A 25,654-nucleotide genomic window follows, 5' to 3' on the forward strand; every position below is an offset into this window, starting at 1 on the left:
TATACTTGCGGAATCAATGAAAGAAGACAATACACAAGCCCCATTAGTACAAGGATGGTGTCTGTCTTGCTCCACCTCTATGAGCTCACCTCTTGCTCACCTGTTTCCCCAGTGCCCAACACACTGCCTGATACAAAGCAGACACTTAATAATTCTTGTTGAATGAAGGAACAACATGCACACACAGTTTAAATGATCAGCACCAGCAATGAAACTGAACTTCATTCAGACTGCCCATCGGCAAAGCGAGCAGTTACCACAGCACTGTTCAAGGTATCTCAAGGGAGAGGTGGAGGGAAAGAGAGGGGAAGACTGCTCACCTGGCTTGGCATTCACCCCAAGCTTGAAAGCTGGAGAAACCTAGGCTATAAGCTCCGCTCTGGTCCTGGAGGGCAGTGCAGCTTTTAGGGCATTTGCGTGCCTTCCCACTCACTTCTGTGTTCCAAACGTTATTATTTGCCATCACGAAGAAACTGCAGCCAACCAAATTCCATTATAATGCACAAATTGTACCTTCACTTGCACTTAGGTTAAATTTAGAATTCAAGTGCACTTAAGTGGGGAAAATAACACAAGGCAATTTTTTTTAAAAAATCAAGTGGTTTATTATTTTTTTCTTGAATAGGAATTTAAGTTACTTCAATGGTCACTGACTTCACTGCAAAAATACCTTCCAAAATGATAGGAAATAAACAAGAAGGAGCTGACCTTGCCAAGCCTCCAATCAACAGTCAGACTCACAGCACTGGCAGCCTCAGGAAACCCAGGGGTCACACAGAAGTGGCGAGCCTTGGGGAGGGAGGGACGAAAGGGGGTCACAGGAGAGACTTTGAGAGGTACCAATTATCAAGAGAGTCAAATTATTTACACTTGAAATGAGTGAGAATTTATTCACAACATATGCAGATCTATGAAAGTAATTATGCAAATGACCCAAAAGAGGGCATTTAAAAATAGCAGTAAAATAGGAGCTTTGGTTTCCAGCATGCTGGATACTAGTCAGAACTTAGCTAAATGTGAATCCATCCTGGCCCCTTTTTATTCTCTTTATTCTCCCTAACACCAGCAATATGAAAGAGGGGGAATTTGTGCCTTTTTCCCCCCCCTCAAAACCCAGTGGGAAAAGGAGGAAACAAACATCCAGTTGCCTCAGTCCCAAACCCTAGGTAATCAGAGCCTCTCTTTGGTGCTTCTTCCTAGAGAGAAGATTTGGATTAGCAGAGCTTTAAGTGTGTATGTATATGTTTCTAGAAATTTCCAATCAGTGAAGTGGGGGATGATTCATTTTTGTCCTACTCCAATATATTTGTTACTGAAGACAAGCTGAAAATCCCTGCAGTTTCCATACTGTCTTTCCCATACATCCTGTGCAACTACTATTTTGTTGATTTTCAGGCCCCCTAAAAATCAAGATGGGGAAAAAAATGCAGGTGACAGGAAGGAATCTTGGTGATTGGAAGCTGGAGGACCTGCTTTGGTCTGGGGGTTATCTAGCCTTCTTAGAAACCAGCACTATGAGCACTCCACCTTCCATCCACCAGGCACCAATGCCCCACCCCATCCCAAGCTTGCCCAGCCCCCAGCCCCGGCTGGTCGTGTCCCTGCAATTGTCGCTCAAAATGGGCCATCAGAGTGTCCTCCTCTTTCCTTGCAGCGTCCGCTTCTTCCTGCCCACCACGCGATCACTGCTGTAGCCATGAGGGCGGATTTTCAACTCCACGTAAGGAATGGAGAATTCGTGTCCTTTCCATGGCTCCCAGTTCACCCCCTGCACACACACAAAAAAAGCCACATCAACAGAAGGTAGGGTGGGTTACGGAGCGACAGAATCCTTCTTTACCAGGGAAACCACTCTCTGGCTGCTTGCGAGTAGCGGGAGAGGTGACTGGATTAGGATAAGGGAGGTCAGGGCAGGCGCTGGGAACGTGCGCCCTCTGCTGGGAAGTTGGGGCGAGACAGGCTGGGGACATGGAAGCCTCCGAGGGAGGACATGATGTGACCCAGCACCCAGCAGGTGGGTGACAGGGCCCGAGCGCCATGAGATTAACTCGGGGTCAACCTGGCCAGCAATGAGCAAATTATTTTTGCCTCACTCTTTTCCTTTCCAAAAAGTTAAAGGCAAAAATAAACGTATTAATTGGCCAATTGTGTAAAATCATTTTCAATTTAGACTGTTTAGATATTAGCTCTGGGGTAACAAATAGCCTGCTGAAAACTAAATTTCATTTTATGTCTTTTGACTGGTGAGTGCAATAATATTTAATTCACTTAATAACCTTGCAACCTGGCCAATAAAGAGCCCAAGTGACCAATTTTATGTATTTTAATTTGTGAGGTAAATAATAAACAAGAAGCTAAATGCCTCGCAGACTGTGAAAAGCACATTAACCAGATGAATGTCTTTTATTAGCAAATATGGGATGGTTTAGGGCATGCTGGATGCTCATTTCAAATATCTGATCTCCTATCACAGGATTCCCTGAGTGGGCCCATGAGCTGCCACCTTGATTCATTGACCTGCCCTCCTTGGCTTCCCCCAGGCGGGTAGAGGGAAAATTTCTTCTTCCGTTTGAAAAATCACAGAAAGATTGGGAGTCCTCCTAGTTTGGTCAGAGCCAAAGTAATCAAAATGTACTTGGAATTTAGATGTGTTAATATTTACAGTAATATTAACACAAGGTGAGTTCTAGGGAGAGATGGCTTCCTGAAGGCTTAGGATCAGGGTATAGGATGAGCAGTTAAAAGCCCAGGATGGGCACTCCAGAAGGGAAGAGGATTAATGGTGAGTAGAAGCAACGATGCAATTTTCAAGATGCTAAGAAGGAGCTGGCTGGAGATGCCCTGTAGCTCACAGATTCAGGCTAACATAGATGATATACAGTAGTCGCGGAGGGTCAAGAAATCACAGGTAGGAAAGTTTCAGAGTGAGGGTGGGGAGAGGAGACTCCTGAACTCCCAGCTCTGTGTGTACACTCCTCAAATGGAGCAAGTGGGCTGCCACACTGCTCTGGGCAGGCTTTGGGTGAAGTGGACCCAAGGATGTGTCTGACCTAAAGCAGAAAGGGCTTTGTTTTTCTGATGATCAAGAAACTTGAAAAAAAATAGACAAGATTAGGAAGTGTCTAAAACAACTAGACGAGATAAGGAAGTGTCTGTTATGAACTGAATATTGTGTCCCTCCAAAATTCATATGGCAGATCCCTGCTCCCCCAATGTGGTGGTATTTAAAGGTGGGGGATTTGGGAGGTAATCAGGTTTAGATGAGCTCATGATGGTGGAACCCCATGATGGGTCAAGTATACTTATAAGAAAAGGAAGGGGCCAGAGCTCCTCTCTCTCTACCATGTGAGGATACAGCCAGAGACAGCCGTTTGTAGCCAGGGAGGGAGTCCCCATGGAGAACTGAACCTGCTGCCACCCTGAGCTTGGACTCCCCAGCTTCCAGAACTGTGAGAAACAAATGTCTGGCGTTTAAGCCCTCCAGTCTGTGGCATTTTGTTATAGCAGTCTGAGCTGACAGTGTCCATGTGTGAACTAGTAAAATGCGATGGTGTGTGACTCACATCATATGTCTTTACATGCCAGTGGGCAGTCTTAGCTTCCCACAACCTGTCCCTGAGTGAGCAGCACTGGTGGGAATGTAGAGCAGGAAGGGGCCATGGCCACTGGGCAGGAAGGACATGACCTCAAGACCACAGAGCCCAGAGAAGAAACTCCACTGCCCAGCCTCGAAGCCCAGAAGGAGAGAGGCTACCAGACAGGCCTGGAGGGCATCCCTTTGGGGACTGAATGTGGACAGAGCCTGGGACAGAAAAGATCTTTACATGCCACCTACCTCACTGTGCTTGGTCTCCCCATACCTCCCATTGGGGTTAGCTAGGTGGCAGTTCTTGTACCACCAGCCACCATGATGCGTCAGGGCACAGTTGCTGAGCGCAATATCATTGTCTCTGTCAAAAGTTGTGAATTTCCATCCATTGTGGTAAGAAAGGGCATCCCCTGCAGGAGAGAAGAGACAGAAAGTGAGAGATACTGAGGTGTGATCAAAAAGGCAGGGAGAATTCTAGGCATCGAAAACACCAAGGAGTCAGTCAGCTATGTAGCACAGGTAGTCGCTGCTCTCTCAAAATGGCCAATGGGAGCATGGCACAGGTGAACAGGTTCTCCTTCCTGGCCTACCACCCAAACTTCAGGCCTGTTTCTGTAACTACCATAAAAGCATTTTCACTTGAAAGTTCCCAATCATGTCAAATATCCAAAACCAAACATATCAACTCTCCCATAGTCCCTGACGATCTCTCAACAAGAACCCCACTCTCTGTCCTTCCTGGCTCAGCTTCACCCCCATCTAGTCACCCAGACCTGAAACCTCTGAGCTGGTTCAACAACCCCTTCAAGTCCTTCCTCCTGCAGGCCACTCATATATGCCCACGGCTCCTGCCTAGGCCCCTCTCCCACCTGAACCTAAGACATTCATTTTCATCATCGCAGGCCTCATGTCCTTCTTCCTACCACACAGAGGTGAGTCACTCTTCCTTGCTTTGCAGGCCTGCAACTGGGTTATACCTTATGCACAAGCTTGCATCCCCATGTCCCCACCAGGCAACCTCTGCTGTGACCAGTCCTCCGTGGGGTTTCTCTCTGCCCTTCATTAGTCCAAATTCCCACTCCTGAGAAAAATTCTCCATATGGATCCTCCCACCCACCCTAACACACACACATACATACACACACATAAATACACACACACACACACATACATACACAAACACCCCTGAACTTGCAGAGCCGTTCTGGGGACATCTGTACAATTCAGCGCCTCACTGCAGCCTTGTCTAAAAATCTGCTTTATTTTACTCATATTTCTCCTAGTTCCTTATCATATTTGTCATCCTTTTATAAGCCTATTTTCTTTTCCAGCTCATAAAAAGCAATAAGAATCCTTATCAATCACAAGCTTAATCAAGTTCTGTCCCTGCAATAACAATACTCACATTTGCATCTCATCTCTGAGTTTACCGATCATCTTCACGCATATATTTTCACTTGACTCTCACAGCAAGGCTGAGAGGAGGGGAGGGCACCTCTTAGTCTCACAAAGAAGCAAACTCACAAACGTTAGACTCAAAGGACTTGTTAAGGTCCCAAAGTCCATAAATGGTGGAGCCAGGACTCAAATCTCAGTTCCCAGGTTCCCAAGTCCAGAGGCCTTTCTGAGGTGCCACTCCACCTGTAGCTTTTTTATTTCAACAAGGGGCTCCAATTACGCCAGCGAGAAGGAGCCTCCACAACAGTGGCTCTCCACGTGTGGCCCCCAGACCAGCAGCAGTCACATCACAAGGGAACTTGTTAGAAATGAACATTCTCAGGCCCCACCCTAGACCTATAGAAACTATAGGGTGGGACCTGAAAATCTCCATTTTGACAAGCCCCTCAGATGATCCTTGTTCAGGCTAAAATGGGAGAGCCTCTGGCCTACAACGTCATTCATTTATTCAGGGAACATGTACCTAACACCCGCTATGGATCAGTACGTGCTTGGCTCTGGGAATCCAAAATGAGGAGAGCCTTGCTCTCCAACACTTAGCTGGGAGGGGTGAGGTAGGTGTGTGAAGAGTTGGTAACATGTATAAAGGGAAGGTTCCAATTTGCCCCTCCAATTTGGCCATCTCAAACTGCAGCTTCTTCAAGCCTCACCCAGAACGGGCACAGAGGCCCCTCCCAGACAGATGCAGCAGAACAGTGTCCGCCTGGTCACCAAGTGACAAAGGGGCATTGTCACTTTAGTTATGCACATTTCCTCCTCCCTTCAGATTTCTTAGAGAAAGTTAACTACACCTTAAAACAACATGTGACACCACCTCAGTGACATACTTTAAATAAGCACAGCTTACCTCACTTGCACAGAAAGTTCTTAGAGCTGTTTTCTAAGAATCTATGCAAAAATTTTCTTAAAGATATGTTCGTGATTATTTAAACGGGCACTGGGATAAAGAAAGGTAATGTAGATTTTGCCCCAAATGCTTGAGATTTTTCTGCAGGTGGATTGTCTATCTTCTAGAAACCGAAGCCATCCTGAGGTCAGAGTGTGCACAATGAGAGCAGGGAGCTGGAGGGGTTGGTGGCAGTCCCATTAAAGGTCTGAACCCAAAGTCAAGGTGGGTTCAAGCTAGTCATCATCTCTCATCAAAACGCCACCCTCAGATCCACTCTTCTCCTCCAGCAATACTTGGGACAGAAAAGACGACCCAGGCAGCTGCCTGCTCTCAGACCAGGAGAAGCCATTAACATCTCATCCCCTGTAAGTCACATACAGACACAGGACCATGTATCTTGACCTCAAATGTCTTATCTCAGAATTAAAAGTGGGAGAGTAAAAGAGTGATTTATACCCTTTCGAGAGCTCCCTTTTGTCCATCATCTACCCATCAATTTTTTCTCTTTTTCAAGTGCCAGTATTTAAAAATCCACTTCAGAACAAGTGAGGCACTGGGATTTGAGGTAGAATAATTCTCCACTGTGGATAGTTGGCATCCCTAACCCCAGCCCACCAAAGGCTCAGAGTTTTCTACTCATATTTCCAAGTGCCTCGAGGAGGTGGACCCACTCCTGACTGGGTACCACTGAGTCCCACACTAGTGGGACTTGAAGTCACCTGTCTGAGCCCATAGAAGTCATTCTGCACCATTTTGATGTGCAGCTCTTTCCTTTTTCATCACAATCTCTGAATAGGTGAATATCATCTTGAAGGTGCAGAATCAGAATTTAAACACACACACCAGTATTTTGCTGGCATTTGTGTCATGAAGGAAAACAGCATTTCCAATATGGCTTCAGTGAAAGTCAAAAGTTGAGGGCCCACCCAGACAGTCTGAGCAGGGTACAAGCCTTGTGCTGCACATTTCTGCCAGTGCTGCACATCTGTCAGCTCTAACCAGAGCTATAATGAAGTGAGAAGCTGGTGAGAGCTGCCTCCTGCCCGAGATACCAGAATGTTCCCCTTCCCCTGGAATGCTGCATCCTCTAAATCGTGCCTCATCATTTAGGACATGAGTAGCCAGAAACTTCCTACATTTTAAAACCTTCCTCATGGACCAATCAGCATATATAAGGAAAGCTAAAACTCCACTAACCCCACCATTGTAATTCAGAATTGAGAAGTAGGAATGATAGTACACAGGGGAAGACCAGAGTGCTGCCTAAATGCTATATGAACGTCTGCTAATCAAAAATACGCCCTATTAAAAAAATACATCCTCCACTGACTGGCACTGTTGGCCTGAACAACCATAGAACAGGAATTATCCCCTAATCAGAGCTAAAATGCAAATAGAGTACCTGGGAGGAGAATCCCATTAATTCACGAATGTGTTGACTCCCTTTCACTCACTTTCCCATTAGCATCAGTTCATTTACTGGATTATTTTAAGCTTCGGAAAAGGCAGATTTTCATGGTCGAGGGAAGGGGAGGGATGAGCAGCCTGGGAAGATGGGCCTGAGCGAGGTCCCCAATCTGGAGCTCAAAAAGGGCACTGGGTTTTGGGGAAACATGTGTGGCACAGGAACCAAAGGGAAATACCCAGCTTCACATCATATGCAGGGAAGGTCCCACAGAATGGAGCCTGTAAAGACTGACACTCCTTAGCCTGAGAAAGAAAGGCTGAACCTAACTGGTATTGAAAACCAAAGGGATGACCAGATTAGGCTCCAGGCAGACTGAGACCAGAGAAGGAGGAGGCCCAAGGGCTCTAAGGGAGACTGAGGTGTGCATACCCTATTGCACCAGAGAGAGCCTGGAATCAGCTGCCGGGTATGTAGTCCGAGCTGACTTAGAGGTGAGGCAGCCAGCAAGGAAGAGGCAGGCAGTGTGCTTAGCCCTACAAAACAGCATCTTTAAGTCTCCTCTTACTCAGTTTATATCCCTATAATCGCATGGATGTCCATCTACATTTCCCAGTTGTATTTTTTTCTGTGCCTGACTTTCAGGTTCTATGGAGTCATGCACTGTATAATGGCGTTCCAGTCAACACCAGACCACATATATGATGGTGGTCCCATAACATTACAATGCACCATTTTTATAATGTTATATCTTTATAAGATTATAAAAATCACCATAGCCTAGTGACGTCATAGTTACCCTAACAACGTAGTGCGACACATTCTTCATGTGTCTATGGTGATGTAGAGAAACGTACTGAGCTGCCAGCCATGCAAAAGTATAGCACACACAATTAGTGCGGTAAACATCACTTGATAATAATAAGTGATCATGTTATTATGTATTTAGTATCATACGTTTTAATCATTATTTTAAAATGTGTGCCTTTCTACTTATTTTTTTTAAAAAGTTATTCCTAGTCACCCAGTACCTTAAAAAATAAAATTACATACATATATATATATTTTTTTTTGCAGAAATAATAGAGCAATAGTTTATTAGAAGAAGATAGGAAAAGTTCCAACACAACAGAAAGAGTCCTGAGTGGGTTGCCCAAAATAAAAAATAATTTTTAAAAAAGTTAACTGTAAAACAGCCTTCAGAAAACATTCCAGAAAAAAGGCATTCTCACCACAGGAGATGACAGCTCCATGCTTATTATTGCCCCCAAAAGCCTTTCTAGGAGGAGAAAAAGTGGAGATGGGAGACAATGATACTGATGATCCTGACCTTGCATAGGCCTAGGCTAACGTGAGTGCGTGTCTTAATTGTTACAAAAAATATTTACAAGGTTAAAAAAAGTAGGGAAGGATTTTTAAATAGAAAAAAGCTTATAGAATATGTACATAAAGAAAGAGATTATTTCTGTGCACATAATGTGTTTGTGCTTTATGCTAAGTGTTCTTACAAGAGTCAAAAAGTTAAAAAGAATTTAAAAGATTACCAAATAAAAATGTTACAGTACATTCAAGTTAATTTATTAGTTTATTATTGAAGAAAGTTTTTTTATTAATTTAGTGTACCCTAAGCGTGCAGAGTTTGTAAAGTCTCCACGAGTGTACAGTAGTGTCCCAGGCTTCACTTTCACTCACCACTCACTCACTGACTCACCCAGAGCAACTTCCAGGCCACCAAGCTCCATTCATGGAAAGTGCACTAACAGGTATACCATTTCTTAACTTGTATGCTATATTTTTAAGGTCCCTATTCTATGTTTTGTTATATTTGGATATACAATGTCATTGTGTTCCAACTTCCCACAGAGTAGAATGACAGTTTACAGAGGTTTATAGCCTGGGACTAACAGGCTATCCCACCCAGGTGCGTAGGTGACTATTCCATTCCCTAGGGGTGCAGGAGGTTATTCCACTCAGTTTGTGTATGTATGCTCTAAGATGTTCTACAAAGACAAAATCACCTAACAACAGATTCCTCCAAATGTATCCCTGCCATTAAGTGACACAGGACTCCATTACGCCCTGGGTGGATGTAGTTCAGCCTGTTTCCAGCCCACAAGACCCAGAACCACTAAAGGAAGAAGTGACAGGACCCAAAACCATGCAGCCTCTTCAGCTGCAATGCCTTCTTTTCAAGGATAACTTTTTTCCCTGAAACAATTGTTTCCACACTTTTTCCCACTGCACCCCTTCTCAGAATCCTGAACAGTTTTCCTGTATCTGTAGCCCCAACTCCTCCCTTGTGTCTCCTGTCATGCCCCCATGTCACCAAACTCATCCCTTCCCTGACTGCTAGAGAAACTATTTGAGTCTCAGGGACTATTCTGTAAGATATTCAAAATGTAGTAAATGTAGGATTACATATATAGAAAAGCTCTACTGGCAGTTTTGTTTTTTAAGCTCACCTACTAGGCATTGGTAAACAACAGCGAATATAAAACACATATGATTTTTTGAATGAAATTATAAGATCACAAATTGCATTAGCAGTTGGCCACTTCAGAGCAAGGCCCCAGACACTCAGAAGTTCTGTTCATAGTCTTCTGCCACCTCAATTCCTTCTGCTTAGTCCTGCCCACACCTAGACTCCTGGAGAGCCCCTTCTTCTCCTGCCTCTAAGCTCCACCCTCCTTTCAGATCCAACTCGGCTCCTGGAGGACCTGCCTTCTGCCTCTTCAGTGACCATCACTGCACCCACCTGCTCCACACTCCTGTAGTTCCTGGGGTTTCTTACCACATAACTCTCTGCAAAGGTGACCTTACAGCTTTATGCATCTATTTACCCATGAGTCTAAGCGTGTCTAATACAGTTAGTCAATTTGGCAAGTAATACGTTCCAACGTGGTAACCCCAAAGTCAAGAACATGCAAAAGTCAAACAACAGACTTAACTTGTTAGGGTTTAAAAATCATTAAAACAACCACCACATTTACCCTCTTAAATAGTTTGCTGCTATCACTATTTCATTCACGTTGCCTAATTTCGTTTTCTTCCTTCACAAATGAACACCATCATCTGGCATAAGTCCAATGAGCAGCTGGTCGAGGTTGAAGATTCCCTGGCTCTCCGCAGAAATGCTCAGTTCTGCGTTGTCACGGTTGTGTTATGTTAATGAGACCTACACTTACAGTTTGAGTCAACGCTTTCATTTTCTGTCTTTATAGCAAAGTGCTGCAAAATGCTTATGTAATCACACACACACACACACACACACACACACACACACTGCTGTGCAGACAAAAATGACTGCCACATTGTTACAACCAAATGAAAGGCACCATGAAATTGCTCAGAATGTGGGTTCATCCACCAATGTACAACACTCTGAATTGGGGGAGTACAAGAAAAGGGTTTTTCTTCGGGGAAGTTCTAATTTTACTTTGTTCACCCCCAACCCCGTGCAGGGAGCAGGCCTTCAATCGTCCATGAGGACAATTCACCTCCATAGAACAATATTCTACCTGCCAGCACCATGGCAAACCAATCATCAGACAACAGACTGCAAATGTTTCCTTTCCTAGCAATAAGGAGACATTTTTCTCACCTGCCGTGCCTCTGTATTTTCCAACTGTCAGCTTATACCGCTCCTTGCTGGAGGCCACTTGGAAGAAATCATAGATGGCATAGGCAGACTCATTGGCAGTCTGTAAGTCCACTCTCACCTCATACCGGGTAGGAGAGCCCATGGTGAGATTGTGTAGCTTGTCAAGTCCTAAAAAGAATAAATGGCCTTTCAATAACCAATCGACCAATGTGTGCAAGCAGGCACTCACCATTTGCGTCTGAGGCTTTCAGAACCAAAGGTCACCTTGGCCTTTTCCTTCTCTGCTAATAAGGGGCCTTCCCAACACTTTTTCTGGGGGGTGGCTCCTATTCTCGCCCTATGATTTCTTTAGCACAGTCATGCTAAGGTGTGTGGAAACCATGCCCTGGGTATGGAAAGAAGTGGTGAGGAGGGCAGGGTAACCCCGACATGACTCTGCCTCCATTGTCTCCATGGCTCTGAAACAGAAGCAGTTCTATTGATCATCCGTTTAACTCACTAAGTAGAGGAGCAGACGGGCCACTTACTCTAAGGTCTCTGGAGATTCTGTCCCGAGCAAACCACAAATATCATCTGCTCTATTAGACACTGCACATTCAGATTATGATTTTTTTAATTCTTCATTTCCCAGTTGATGCTTTTGGCTATTTCACTCTCTGTGAACATCTGCTCCAGAAGAGAGCAGAAGGGAAGAAGGAAACACTGCCCACAGAGCCTGGCCTCACTGGCAGGGCTTTAGGGACTCCAGAATAGCCTCCCAGTTACAGCCCAGAATTCTAGTCAATCAACTGTTTTTCTACGATTGTGGTTTCTAAGAAATTAAGGCTGTGGGCAGATCTTATAGAGCTTAGATAGCAGATATGTAAAACTCCCAGTGACGGTCCCACCTTCTGACAAGTCCAGAGTTCAGGACTGCCCACCAGCCCCCTGCTGGACAGGCTGGTCAGTTCCCTGTCACATGGGCCTCTCCCTGAATGTGGGGAGCTCCTTTAAGCAGCCTGCCCCGCTTGTCAAAGGCAAAATCACCCCTCCACACCCCAACCCTCCTAGATATTCTCAGAAATCATACCAAGCCAGAACTCTTTCATGGGGTCCCCAAAACCTTCCACGTAGCTCCGCCAACGCTTGAAGAAATCCAGCTGGCCGGTGTTCCGCCTCTGGAAGACCTGAGAAGGGAGATGGACAATTCACTCTGACACAGTGAACAGCTGGGACTGAGCAGAAGGGGTACAATATTTGTATTTCCCCAGGTAGTCCTGGGAGACAGGAGAGGTCAAGAGCCTGCACATATGCAGACCTCCTCCAGCTAGTGCACCTTTTTTTCTTTTTTAGAAAGGTTTTTATTTATATACCAGTAGATTCACGAAGTGGTTCTACAGTATTAATAAGCATTTTTCAGGTGCAAAGCAGTATGCTAGTTACTGAACCACACAGGACAAACAAAGGCAGACAAAGTTCCTGTCCCCAAGAAATATCAATTCTTTCAGTTCCGCAGGAAGAAACTTGGGGGGGGGGGGGGGGGCTTGTGCTTTGGTTGCTAGTGGTGGGTGGTGGGTGGCGTATGGCAGGACCTTCCAGCCATACCTCTGCTGGCTCTCACCCATAACCTTCAACTCCTGTTCAACTCCACTGGGGCATGTTATGCTTGTATGTTGTCTTTTTCACTCTTAAATAGAAAATAGGAAGTGAAAGGATGGTTTGGTCTTAACAGCAGAATGATAGAAAGGTTATTAACTCATAGTTTCTCGGGAAGGGCTAAAATCCTAAGAGTTCACTCTCCGCTCTCTGTTCCTTTTCCCCCTCTGTTTTCACAACCCCTGAAAATAGCAGATAGAAATGAAGTGTAGATCTTTCTCTTTACATTCATCAGCTCACTGCTTTTGAGAACATGTTTTACAGCCTTGGAGCTCCTGAAAAGAGCAGCAGGGTTTCAGGCCTCAGCCGTATCTTGAGGGCAGAAGCACACCACCAATGAGAAGTGTTTCTGCCCCTTTCGTACTGGCCTAAGAAGACAGAAGGAGAGATACAGCAGTTTGACACACACTGTTAATTTGACCACAATCACTACTTTTTTCCTTCTTTCTGTCCCCATAAAGCAACAAGCCACCTGGCCTCAGTGCTGACCTTCCTCTTCTCTTTCTTTGGAATGCCACACTGTTTCCTTGCTCTCTCTTCTCTCACTCTTTCCCCCTTCTCTTTTACGCTCTCATTTCTTGTAAGAAGATAAAATAAATTTTATACTTTTTATCCTAATCTTTGTCCGGAGAAATCTTTCTCAAACCTATGTGCACTAGCTCGCTACCCTAACGGGAATTATATTTTAACTCACTTGATTCTTAACATAGCAATTTTGTAATATTTAGGGTGAAAAAAGGTTCATCCAACAAATATTTGCAGAGTATCTATTGTGTACTAGGCACTATGCAAGGTGATGTGCCAAGTGAATAAGCCAGAAATGGTCTCTGCCCTTATGCAGATAATAACACAGGAAATGAAATTGCTGGATTAAATAATCAAACAAACAAACATGCAGTTCAAACTGATGAGGGCTATGAAGGAAAGATGCAAGAGGGCTGTGAGAGCCTGAAACAGGAGGGCCTGAGTGAGGAGTCAGGAATGCCCCGCGCAGGATGTGGCAGGAGCTTCAGGAAGACAAGAAGCCAATGTTGGTGTTGCTGAGGCTTGAGGCAGGGATGGGAAGGGACCTGGAAAATTAGCAGGGTCAGTCCTGGTGGGGCTTGAACAGGGACTGTGAATATGTTGGCCCATTATAAGAGTGATGGGAAATGTTGAAGGTTTTTAAGCAGGAAATGAGATATTGATCAGATTCCTCCAGCTGCAGTGTAGAGAACAGACTGGCTAGAATGGAGTGGCCAGGAGCAAGAGTAGAAATGACAGGACAGTTAGGAAACCACTGTAGAGGACAGGTGAGAGAGGACGGCAGCCTGGACTGGGGCTGCCCTGAGGACAGGAGGTAATTAAACAGATGTGCTCATAGACAAGACATGGAAATAGAAGAAGAGGAAGTCAAGGATGGCTCTATGGTTTGTGTGTGCAGACAACTATTCTCTCAGCTATTGAATGAGATGGGAGATTCTGAGCAAGGATGAGCTTTTATAAGTGCGTCAGGAGCTCATTTGGGATGTGCTAAGTGTGAGTTATTTCCGAGGCATCCACATGTACAAAGATGGCACATGAGCAGGTGACATAAGGGCTAAAGTTCCAAAGAGAAGTCTAAGTGAGACTTAGGTGGGAATGTGTCTGAGACAATATTAGCAGTTCACCAAGTCCTAGTTCACTTTGCTCTCCCCAGGAACATGGGAAAATGTCCTTTGTCAGCTTTGCTTGTGTTTAAGTTGGAGCTATATTTCAAGCCAAAAGGCTGTATGTGCAAGCACAGGAGAGTGGGTAGGGTTCTCTGTGCTCTCTGTCCCATTGCCAGGTGCCATGGTGAAGGCCACATGTTGAATGGCAGAGCCACAAGACAGAAACTGCCTGAATCTCTGGTTCATCACTTATAAGTGGCTGCCAAACCTACAGAAGATGTTGCACATATGAGATAAAAACTTTACTTGTTGACCATTGGAATTTGGGGTTGGTTGTTACTGCAGCACAGCCCAACCGATCCTAACTTGGACAGAGAGCCACTGCGACCTAAAGAGTAAAATGAAGTCATGGGAAAGGATGACACCACCTAGTGAGAGGATAAGGGCTGACAAGAGAAAATGGCCTAGATTCAACCTGAGGACCTCTAGTCTTTAATAGCCACACCAAGGAGGATGAGTTCATTAAGACAAGAGAAAGAACACTGAAGTGTAAAAGGAAAACTAGGAAAATGTGGAACCACAAAAGCCACTGAGAGAAAGGTATGGGTATTAGTATCAAATACTGGTGAGAGGTCAAGGAACTTGAGGCCAAAAGTGCCTCTACAATTTAGTGACACAGAAATTAGTGTTAGTGAGAAATAAAGGAAGACGTCAAACTGGATGGGCCATTGAGTGAGTGAGAAGTGAGCAAATGAAGACAGCGTTGGGTACCATTTCACAAGAGCATGGGCCTCTTTATTTTTCAAAATTCCTCTCTTTGGAGAAGGGAGGCAGTTCCAGTCCAGGTAAATTAGACTCTTTTGTATGAAGTAAACCTCAAAAGAACTGAAAAGCTACACACACCTGTGTACACTGTTGGAACTGATAATAAATGTAATTCCTCATGACCTTGAGAGCCAGACTAAACGCCATCCTCACTAACCTCAGAGCTGATTCCTGCTAACCAAAGGTTGGAATTGCATCCTTCTCTCTCCCTATTTCCCTTTGTATTCATTCAAATGCAGCAGCCCCAATACAAAATCTAATCTTCTTCTTTCCCACCAGACTTCCCAGCATGTGCCTTGAAGTAAAACACATTATCTTCAATTTGGTAAGGTAAACCACCTGATATTTGTGCTTTCTTTACAGTTTTCTCTGGAAAGAGACAGGGAGGGAGGAGAGACCAGGTTACCCTGCCACAGTGTTGAAAGCTCCATCTGGGCACTCACGGGTAACTCCTTCTGAAGCACAAGCCCAGGGGGGAATGAACTAAGGCACCCAGGGGCGGGGAAGCTCCAGGCTCAGGTCAGACCACAGATACTTCCTGGCAGGGGTTAGTGAGGGAGTCACTTCCATTCTTGACTCTCAGCCAGCTCACTGTAAAACAGGATTGGAAGCGGGGAAGAAGAGTCTGCCTCACAGAGTTCCTGGGAGGACTAAATGAGACCGTATGTACAAAAATGTTCTATAAATGGAAAAGAGCTGCTGAATTTGGGGGTGATTGTGACAATTACACACCACATTAACATCACTCACTTCCCCCTGGATTCAAGTGTCCATGTTTGAAAGATACTATATTCCTTTCTTGGCTTGCTTCTCTTTTCTCCACTCATTTATTCACTTATGTAACAATCATTCAGTGCACATCTGCGGAGTGCTGGCCCTGGGGCAAGCGTTTGTGATGCTATTTTATGTAGTGGCTGATGCAAAGGTAACACACACATCTCCTCATCTGTCAGTCAGAAAGTTTAAAAATATTAGCGTCACTGACTCTGTTTCTCAAATAGCATTGCTTAAGACTCTCAGGACTTGTTAATTTCCTACCAAGGTTTCCTGTCCCAGCCCTTTCCCTGGGACTCACCCTGTGCCTTAGACAGTGAAATTCTAGCACAGATGTACAGATGTGGCACCAAGGTTTGGGTCCACACCTGTTGTGTCAAGTCATGTTCCCACTACAAGGTCAAATTCAATCAGGCTCAAATCCAATCCTGCCTCCTAGGACAGACACATTACAAATCAATAAACACAATGCCCAAGCTTGATGGCTTTCCAGCTGATTTTTTTTTCTTAAAAATGCCTCAGTTTGGCCAATGGAGCTTCAAAAATGATTCTGGTGCTCTTGGCATCACTGTTTAGACCCAGCTCTACACTTACCTCTACTAGCTATGTCCTTGGGCAAGTTAGTTAACCTTGTCAAGCTTCACTTTTCTCAGCTATTAGATCAAGATGTTAATAGCCCCTCTGTCACAGGCTTAAATTAAGGCTTCAGCAAGGTCATTAATCATAGTAAATCATAAAGTATTTAGGCCAGAGCCTGGCACATACAAATATAATAAGTTATTATAATCTCTCAATAAATGTTGGTTTGCATTTATTATATCAGATTCCAAATGAACCTACCCTCGAGAACCATTTATACATCCTTATCAGGCATCTTTAATTGACTCACTTGGAATCTAGTCCATTCCTATCCTATAAGGTGCAAACACCCTATAAGGAACTACTTGGGAATAACAAAAGTCCCTTAGCAAATAAATTTCAAGGGAGGAAAACCTCTTTAGATCTGGTTCTACACTACATCTCCAGAAAGGCCTCTGATATAGTCCTTAAAGCTTTCAAGGAGGAAAACAAAGATGGAAATATTTGAGGCATTTAGGCTTTCCTCCATGTTCCTTGCAGCCTCCCACCAGCACAGAGTGTACCTGGGGGCAGAGCTCTTCTGGCCTATTCATCAAATTGAGCTCCTGCTGCCTGGGATGCAGAAGAATTGCCTTAAAAGGATTTTAAAAGCACAATAAAAAAGAACAAAGTAAGATAGGTTGTCTTTCTGTGACAAAGGACTCTTGAACTCAAAAACACATGAAAACTGCCCATAAAACATTCGGTGGAATTTTCAGGACTCCCCATGTTTTCTGGAGCATAGTGGCTTTAAGGAAAACCCTACAGATTCTTGGTTCATGCTTACCTCCAGGTGTTTAGGTCAGAAAACAGTTCTTGGAAAGAAGTGTGGAGGCAATTGGTATGGGATAGAACGCAGAGTGGTTTTATTATTTCTGGAATTGACCTCTGTGCTTGTATAAAGGACATTTGCATGGGCAAGGTCCCTGAGGGCAGGGATTTTAGTGTGTTTGGGTCACTGCTGGATCTTGAACATAGAAAACAGTGCCTGACACATAGTAGGCACTCAATAAATATTTGTGCAATATATCGTGGGTATTCCCAGGCAGACTAGCTGACAGATCTCTATCTAAAGGTTGGTTAGACAAATGTCTCCCTCCCTATGCAAACTCGGTGTTCAAAAAAGCCACGCTAGATGACACAAACCAAATGTCCTGCCAATGGTCAATTATAGGCACAAAGGCAGGAAATTGGGCTTCAGGCCTGGAAGGACAGAATGCTTAGAGTCACAGTGATGCTGATGAAAAACAGCAGGAACCACCCTATGGGTCTGGAGAGGTAGAAGACCTCCCAGGTTACATTCTGTTCTGCTATTTTTATAAATCTATGAGGAATTTCCCCCAGCCAATCCAATTACTGCCTTTCAACCGTCAGATGCCACTGTGCAGATAATAAGTTTTCGTTACTGCAGCTCATCAGATGGTATCGTTTTATTCATGGCTGCTCAAGTATGTTTAGTTTCCCAGGCCCCTGGGCAAACGTGTAAATGAATCTAGTTTGAGCTGGATGAGATCAGGCTTTCTCTTTGCCACAGTGAGCTGCAGAAACAGCAGGTTATGGCTGCACACTGGTTTGGGGCAGTGAAAACTTTATCAGTTCAGCCACAGGAACAGACAAGGTAGAGGGAGATGGAAGGATCTGAGTGCAGCGCATCGTATAATTGGAGCAGGCGGATGCAATCAAAGAAGGTGCCCTGCAGTCTAAGCTGACAATGACCCAAGAGAATAAAATCTCTACACAGAAAAGGGATGATTAGAACACGGCCCAAATTTCCGTCTTTCAGGCTTTAGTCTTTTAAATCAAAGTCCAAAAGGTCTTGTTTCTGTACCGTGGAGCCAGGTACAGCAGGCTCTGATTCAGATTCTCTGACCCCTCCAAAGAGGTCACACATCTCCATCCTGGATGACCTGAGATGACCAACTGGGAAGACCAGTGGGCAAGGAGGCCAGAGTCCTGAAACCTGGTCCTGGCCTTGTTATTAATTTATAAGAACAGACAATTAAGTTTAGGAACTCATCCCAGAAAAAGTGCTACATACTTCATTGCTGAATATCACTACAGTCACCTTCAAAGTCCTCCCCTTGGCCATCTGGAGAGTGTAGTGATATTCAGTAATGAGGTATGTAGCTCTTTTTCTAGGACGAGTTCACGAATTCAATTGTCAGACCTTTGTATGACAACAGCTCTGATGGCCATTCCAGAAAAGAGTTCCAAAATTGTTTTGAAGGGAGGATTAGGCACTGGCATTGGTGCAGAGCTTCCTAAGGGGAGGATCTCAAAGGTGACCAAGGTGATATACAGCAAGGAGGTATACAGCACTTTTTTTAGGAAGAGTTTGAACTTAACTGTCTGAGCTTGTATGTGACTTAGCCAAGGCACTTTGGCCTGTAGGCTTCACTTTTCCTCTCCATAAAACAGGAAAAATAATCCTCTCTCAGTCTAAAGCTATTGTGTGTGCATCAAATTTAGGATACTGCTTTGAAGAGGGTAAGATACAGGTAATACATACAAATAGGGCACTTTTAGATGATGATAAACCCATAAGCCTTTCTACTCCTCAGCCTTAGTTTAACCAAGCCTGTGTAAATGAAAAATAAAATCCTAATCTTCTCCCCCGACCCCATCCCACTGACTGAACAGATCCTTTCTGGTGTAGGAGAGCCCAGAGAAGTCTTAAAAATTGAGTTTCCAACCATGACAGGATGGGAGGTTGGACTTGCCTCACATTGTACCCCCTCCCTTTTGGAGTTCAGGCACAACAACTGACCAGCATTGGAAGACTGACCGAACAGACTCTTTGTGGCAATAAGATACAAAATTATAAATAAGACCTAAGGCAATGTCAAGTAAGAGTTAAGTCACTCACCCCTGCAAGTCATTCTGACCCAGTGTACTATGTCTTCCTCTTGCAGCCTGATCCCGGCATAACACCACACAATAATTAACAGACTCCCTTGTCTTAATTTAAATATTCCTTTCTGCTAATTCTAAGTTTTTAGAAATGCTTTGCTATTTTAACCAATTGCAAATTAAACAATCTCTAAATCCACCTATGACTTACAATGCCCTGATTTAAGATATCCTAAAAAGGATAGACAAGGTAGGCTCTCTTGTGAACATATCCTTTTATCCTTTTCAGGCCAAACCAATGTTATACCTTCCTCAAAGTGATTTATGTCTTTGCCTGTAACTCCTGCCTCCCTGAAATGTATAAAACTAAACTATAATAATTCGATCACCTTGAGATCACTTACTCAAGGCTTCTTGGTTGGTTTCTCCCCCCGACCATGGTCACTCATATTGATTCAGAATAAACCTCTTCAAATTATTTTGTAGAGTTTGGTTTTTCCACTAACACCCATTCTAGGATTATTTAGGTTCTCTCCTTACAGTGGGAGAACCCTTTCTAAATATACCTGTAAGTCTCCAAAGCTACTCTCTTTCATGGACAAAGAATAGTTCCCCCAAACATTCCATGGGCACTGTGTGACTCACAATCCAGCCGCCTCCATCCGTGTCCATGTCACAGTACACCTGCAGGGGCCGGCTAGCATCACCATGCAGATAGATGGTATATAGACCACTCGCAGCGTTGCTGTTCTGCTGAACCTGACTGCAGTCCAAAGGGTGTGGGAATCGGGCGCCAACTGGGAGCCAAGCACAGGGACAGCATCATTAGGAGAAGGACAAGGAGAAAGAAGGTGGGGCTTTTCCCCATTTTTAAAACAATGGATTTTGTTTGGAAATTATTTTATAACCTATTTTGCTTCCTCCAACTCTTGACTCACATCTTATTTTTCTACTTATTCTGTTCTTATCAAACTCCCCAAACGTACCAGAAATAAGGTCAAGTTCACATCATTCCTCCCTCAAACCAACTCCACCACAAAATAACACTCCGTTTTGCTCCCTTCTTAGTCTCTCCATTCTGGGATGGGTCTCTTGTGAACATAGCCCCATTTTCATTTCCTCAGACTGAAAGAATTTCCTAACTCTGAATGCACCTGCTCCTCGCTGGACACCTTGTCTGGCCTCTCAATGCTTGTCAGTCAGAGTACAAGACTCCGCCTTACCTGTGGAGAGGGCAGTAGCTGCACTCCTGCTCCGGTGATCACCCTTAAAGGCAACCAGGGACACAGGGTAGGTGACGCCCTGCTCAAGGTCTTGCAACTCAAACCTCTGGTAGTCTCGTCCCAGCTGCACCTCCTACCAAAGGAGATAGTTGTAAACATCCAGTTATTCAGTTGACTGCCCCCTAGCACCCTAGGTGTTAATATCATTCCCTGGGGCTAACAATAGCAGCTCTCAGAGGGCACAGTGTTTTGTCTCTCTGAAGGCACAGTGGTAGTCCAGAATCCCAGCGTGTCCCAGCCACTTCTCTGAAGGGCTGTGCTGTGGTGGAGATTCAGCACTGTTGCTTCCAGACCAGCCAGGTTTCCTGGGGACTCTTGCCTTCTGATATGCACTGGGGCTGTGACCATAGCCACCATGGGGAGTAAAATGTTGCCAACAGACTAAGCAGACATTAATACTAGAGGTGAAACTGGCCATTGATATCTGTGAAACACAGAGATCACCGGTATTTCAATAAACTTCCTCCTGAACCTGTAAACGGAGGGCTAACTTTCCTAGTAGGGTACGATAAGAATTAAGTAAGATAAAAAATAAACCAAAAGGTCCTTCCTTTTTTTCCTTCCTCCCTTCTTTCTTGCCAAGGAGAGAGAATAATAATTTTTCATTGGGACAAGTTTTTATAAACTGTGCTGGCTTTCAGATTCTAAGGAGGAAATATAACCTTCAGAATAAGGGTTAATCAATTCACCAATAAATACTTATTGAGCACTTACCATGTGCTAAGCACTGCCCTAAGCACTTTAGATACAACGATAAGCAAAACAGACAAAATTTCCTGCCTTATGGAACTTACATTTACTTGGGAAGATCAACAATAAACTAAATAACCTGGGGCAGATGTGTGCGGCCAGCAATGTGATCAATATGGCTCAGCCAGCAATCAAGCTGACTGGCCCCACTCAGCGGCTTCACCCAGAGGCTGGGAAGAGGAGGCACCAAGAGAAAAGACAAGCAGTGTCCAGTACCTTAATCGTGCCATCTGGAAACTGGTAGGTCAGAATGTAGCCATCGATCTGAGCAGAGGGGGGTGTCCAGGTCAAAACCCCCCCAGCCTGTGTTACAGCAGATGGACGAAGGTTTTGGGGAGGGTCAATTTCTGTATGTAAAAAGTCAGGGGATTACCATTATTAAGATACAACTGAGGCAAGGTAATTTTTGAGAAATCGATTTACATTTTCTCCCCACACACCTTTCCATTTGTCTTCCTTGCCACACATCCTTTCTGACCTTTGTTTCTAAAAGTACCGCCCCTTTGAAAACAAGAGGACAAGAGGAACGGGGCACTGGGTGGGTGCCAGGGTGCAGAATCTGGGCCCCCAGTTCCCAGGAAAAGTCGCAGAGAGTGATGGGTATGAACAGTGTAGCAGGTGCAATCTCACAGATGTCAGGGCTCCCGGGTGATGTGGAAAGATGGAAGAGTGGCTGATCTGAGAGGGCCCTGTACTCAGACACCAGGGGCGGCTCAGCACACACAGCTGAAATGAAAGACAGCTGAAAGGCCTGTCGCTGGTGACTTAACAAACAGCCTTGAGGAAGGAGCAGACCCCTGATTTACTGAGATTCTGACCAACCAGCAGAAGGGAGACTACTGATAGAAGTTAAGTTGTATAGAAATATGATACAAAATTATCTTTCTTACATATCTAAGTAGGTGGCTTTAGATACAAAACCAGTACAGAAAGAAATGGAAGTAGACGGGGAAAACTGTCCTTATATAAAGGGGGAGGGAGAAAGAGAGAAGAAGAAGAAGGATAGAAAAGACATACAGAAAAAGAAGGGTGTTTTTCTTCTGCGCACTTCCCCACCCAAACGCCAGGGGGAATGTGTGGGTACAGGAGTGTACACTGCAGCCCAGCACAACGGAAGCTCAGCAGAAATACTAGGCAACACCATTAATAACTGGTCAGACAGCGCTTTCATTTTTTTTAACCAAGTAAGATATATGGAAATTTCCATTTTGAAAAAAGCATTATCATAGAAGGTTATTTTAATTTAGAAGTTCTCCAAAAGATGTCTCCAGGATATTTTCCACCCAGTAGCATTTCAGTGGAGAACTGAATTATAGTATTTTGATAGAACTCAGACAGCTATTGTTTTGAATTAGGATGTTTTGACAAATTTTGAGTTTCTGTACTATCAGCTTGGTTTGATTTCCAAAAGCATGGCATCTGGCATAGATTTTATTCTTTCTATCACATGGAAGAACTGAATTTCCTGCTTTCATAATCAAAACAAAACTGTAATGATTTAAATATCTTTAGCTTCTGCCACCTCGCTGTCCGGCCCTCCCCTGGCTGTGGACCTGAGATGTCTGGCTTAGTTACTTTCCAGTTTCTATGGAGTAGAAAGATGATAAATTCATTATAGTTATCTTTAAAAATAGAAATAGTACAACCAAGAAAAGACAAAGAAGAAAGAGGGGGAGAAAGGAAGGAGGGGGAGGAGGCAGGGAGATGTGGCTGCTGGGACCTCTAGAGAGCAACACTGGTTATGAGGGGTCCCTAATGCGGAGAAGCGCTGTGTATGTGTGTGTGTGTGTTACAAAGCTTTGCTTAATTTTAAAAATTTTACTATAAACATTCATTTTTTGTATTAAAAAATGCCAATTAATTTTAACTATTCAGAAGCATAAGGAAATTCAAGGCATCTCTAACTCCTGTGGCCACACTCGGTGCACTTGACTGTGGACTGGACAGACAGACCTTGTCCACAGACCCCAGGGTGGGCACAGTACCCTTTTCCAGGTCCCTCTGAGGCCTGATCTCTAAGATGCTCCATGATGGAAGCAGAGGCCCCATCACACACACAAAACACATGTAGTCCCAGAGTCTTCACCCTCAGCTGGAGACAGAACAGAGGAAGATGTTCCACCAGCACCCCCACCATGGAAGCTGGAAATGGAAGGGGTGCTTGCCTCTCTCTTCCACGGCTGGAGCAGGGGACCATCCATTTTCTAACAGCAGGGGTGGAGAGCCTGAGTGCTGGGCTAGGCAGAGGGGTGAGAGAGGCTTCCTCTTGCACCACCATCACCCCACTTTCTCAACATTCTGCCATCTGATCTGAACTGGCGTGCTAACATATTATCTCAAAAAGGTAAAAAGGTAACCACTTTGAAGAATGTCCTCAGGTAAATCACCTGCCCTCTCTGCTCCCCTCTCCTCCCATTCAAGGAGGAAGACTCTCTCCAGGTGAGTAGGAAGGGTTTCCCAGTCCAAGTCCCTCTCAGTACCTGTCCAGGCCCTGGTGTCGGCCTTCTTGCTCTCCTGGGTCCCCTTCTCAGCCCACACGTACACTGTATACTCCACGCCTGGCCTCAGGCCCGTCAGGACGGTGCTGCTCTGCTCCTTCCCCACAGGAACCTCCTTGGTGACTCCATCAGCAGAGGTGTAGCGCACCATGTACCTGTCGATGGCGGCCTGCACCGGGTCCCAGGAGACAGTCGCTGTGTTCTCCGTCACCCGGTTGGTCACCAAGTTTTGGGGGCTGTCAATATCTTTTTTAAAAGATTAAGAAAAGGCTAAACTTTAAAACCAAGGAAGGATATCCTACCCCCATTTCCAGGAGCTCTCAATTCAAGTTATCACTAATGACAGCAAAATTCTATTTAAAATAGGAGTCAAAAGGTTCCATTTTGGGGGGAAGCAAACCATGGATCCTAAAACTGGAAAGAATCAGATCTTCTCCCAGTTTATTCATATAGAAATTTTTTGTCCTTGTGGTTCTCACCAAAATAATAATACATGCCTCTTCAGCCACAAGATAAGCCATCAAAACTGCTGTCAAAACAACCTCTTTGGCTTGGTGCCTGTAGCACAGTAGTTACGGCACTAGCCACATACACCCAGGCTGATGGGTTCGAACCCAGGCTGATGGGTTCGAACCCAGGCTGGGCCAGCTAAACAATGACAACTGCAACAAAAAAATAGCCAGGTGTTGTGGTAGATGCCTATAGTTCCAGCTACTGGGAGGCTGAGGCAAAAGAATCATTTAAGCCCAAGAGTTTGAGGTTGCTGTGAGCTGTGACAGCACAGCACTCTACCGAGGGCAACATAGGGAGACTCTGTCTCAAAAACAAAAACCCTCTTGTATGATCTTCATGGTATATGGTTATTTTGTTTCACAGACTTCAAGAGCTAAGTAGTCACATCTTCTAAACTTCTTGACTTACAAAGGGAAAGAGAGTGGAGGCCGAGAGAAATGAAGAGTCTTGACCACGTTCCTGCTGAGTTCATGTGTTAAAACCAAGACCAGGTCCTCTTTGCTCTGAATTTCTAGCCCTTTCATCTTCTCAGGAAGTTCTCTCCTTTCATTTGCCTTCCCCCTCCTGCGTCATCAGTCTCTTCTTCTCCACCCCGAGTCCCACTCAAGCAGGCTGTAGGATCTCCCATCTCTCCCCACATCATTCTCTCTCTGTATCCCTGAACTGACAGACAAACACCTGCGTACCTTAGCTTCACCCCTCAGGCAATCATATGTGGCGTCTACCTATACCACACCACCAAATCTTCTAGTTTAGGTCACTAACAACTTCAGTGTTACCATGACTAATTGGACACTTGCCATCCCCAACCGTAACCACTTTTGAGTAGCATTTGGCAGAGCTGAACCACTCGGTCCTTCTTGAGGCGCCCTCAGCGCTTGGCTTCCATGACTACACACTTCCCCAATTTTCCTCCTAACACAGGTCCCTCTTCCTTGGTCCTTTGTAAGCAATCTTCAAATGTTGGAGCTTCTAAATCTCCATCTTTTCCTCTCTCGCCATTTCCCTCTGGTGATCTCGCTCATGTCCCTGTTTTAAATGCCAGCTGGATGCTCATTGCTCCTGACTGTTTTCTAGTTGTTTCTACCACTGCATATGGCATTAGACACTCAGTAAGAATTTGTGGAATCAGTAAATAAATCATTCAATTAGCCAAGGAACAAGTATCTCAACTTCAAATAGCTGCCTATGGCGATTGAAATCTTAATTAAAATAACGAAAATTAAAAAAAAATCTATTTCCACTATTTCCATCACAGTGGAGAGATCTATTGGACAGTGTGCTTAGTATTTAAAAACATAATACAAGTAGTATCTCAACTTAAATATTTAAAAG

The 25,654-nt window shown here is 44.5% G+C and overlaps 1 protein-coding gene across 1 annotated transcript in view; it reads right to left on the reverse strand.

Moving 5' to 3' along the window:
• Positions 1-614: 614 nt before the first annotated feature.
• TNN (tenascin N) overlaps positions 615-25,654 on the reverse strand; it is a 55,256-nt gene continuing 30,216 nt past the window's right edge. Inside the window, exons 11-18 of the mRNA XM_053606717.1 lie at positions 23,789-24,052; positions 21,525-21,655; positions 20,499-20,631; positions 19,921-20,072; positions 12,012-12,108; positions 10,943-11,110; positions 3,836-3,999; positions 615-1,768 (exon numbers count right to left, since the gene is read on the reverse strand). Coding sequence (XP_053462692.1) covers positions 1,628-1,768; positions 3,836-3,999; positions 10,943-11,110; positions 12,012-12,108; positions 19,921-20,072; positions 20,499-20,631; positions 21,525-21,655; positions 23,789-24,052 — 1,250 coding nt within the window. The 3' untranslated portion in view covers positions 615-1,627. The remainder of the gene's footprint in view (positions 1,769-3,835; positions 4,000-10,942; positions 11,111-12,011; positions 12,109-19,920; positions 20,073-20,498; positions 20,632-21,524; positions 21,656-23,788; positions 24,053-25,654) is intronic.

The sequence above is a fragment of the Nycticebus coucang genome, chromosome 10, assembly GCF_027406575.1.
Source record: "Nycticebus coucang isolate mNycCou1 chromosome 10, mNycCou1.pri, whole genome shotgun sequence".
NCBI lineage: Eukaryota > Metazoa > Chordata > Mammalia > Primates > Lorisidae > Nycticebus > Nycticebus coucang.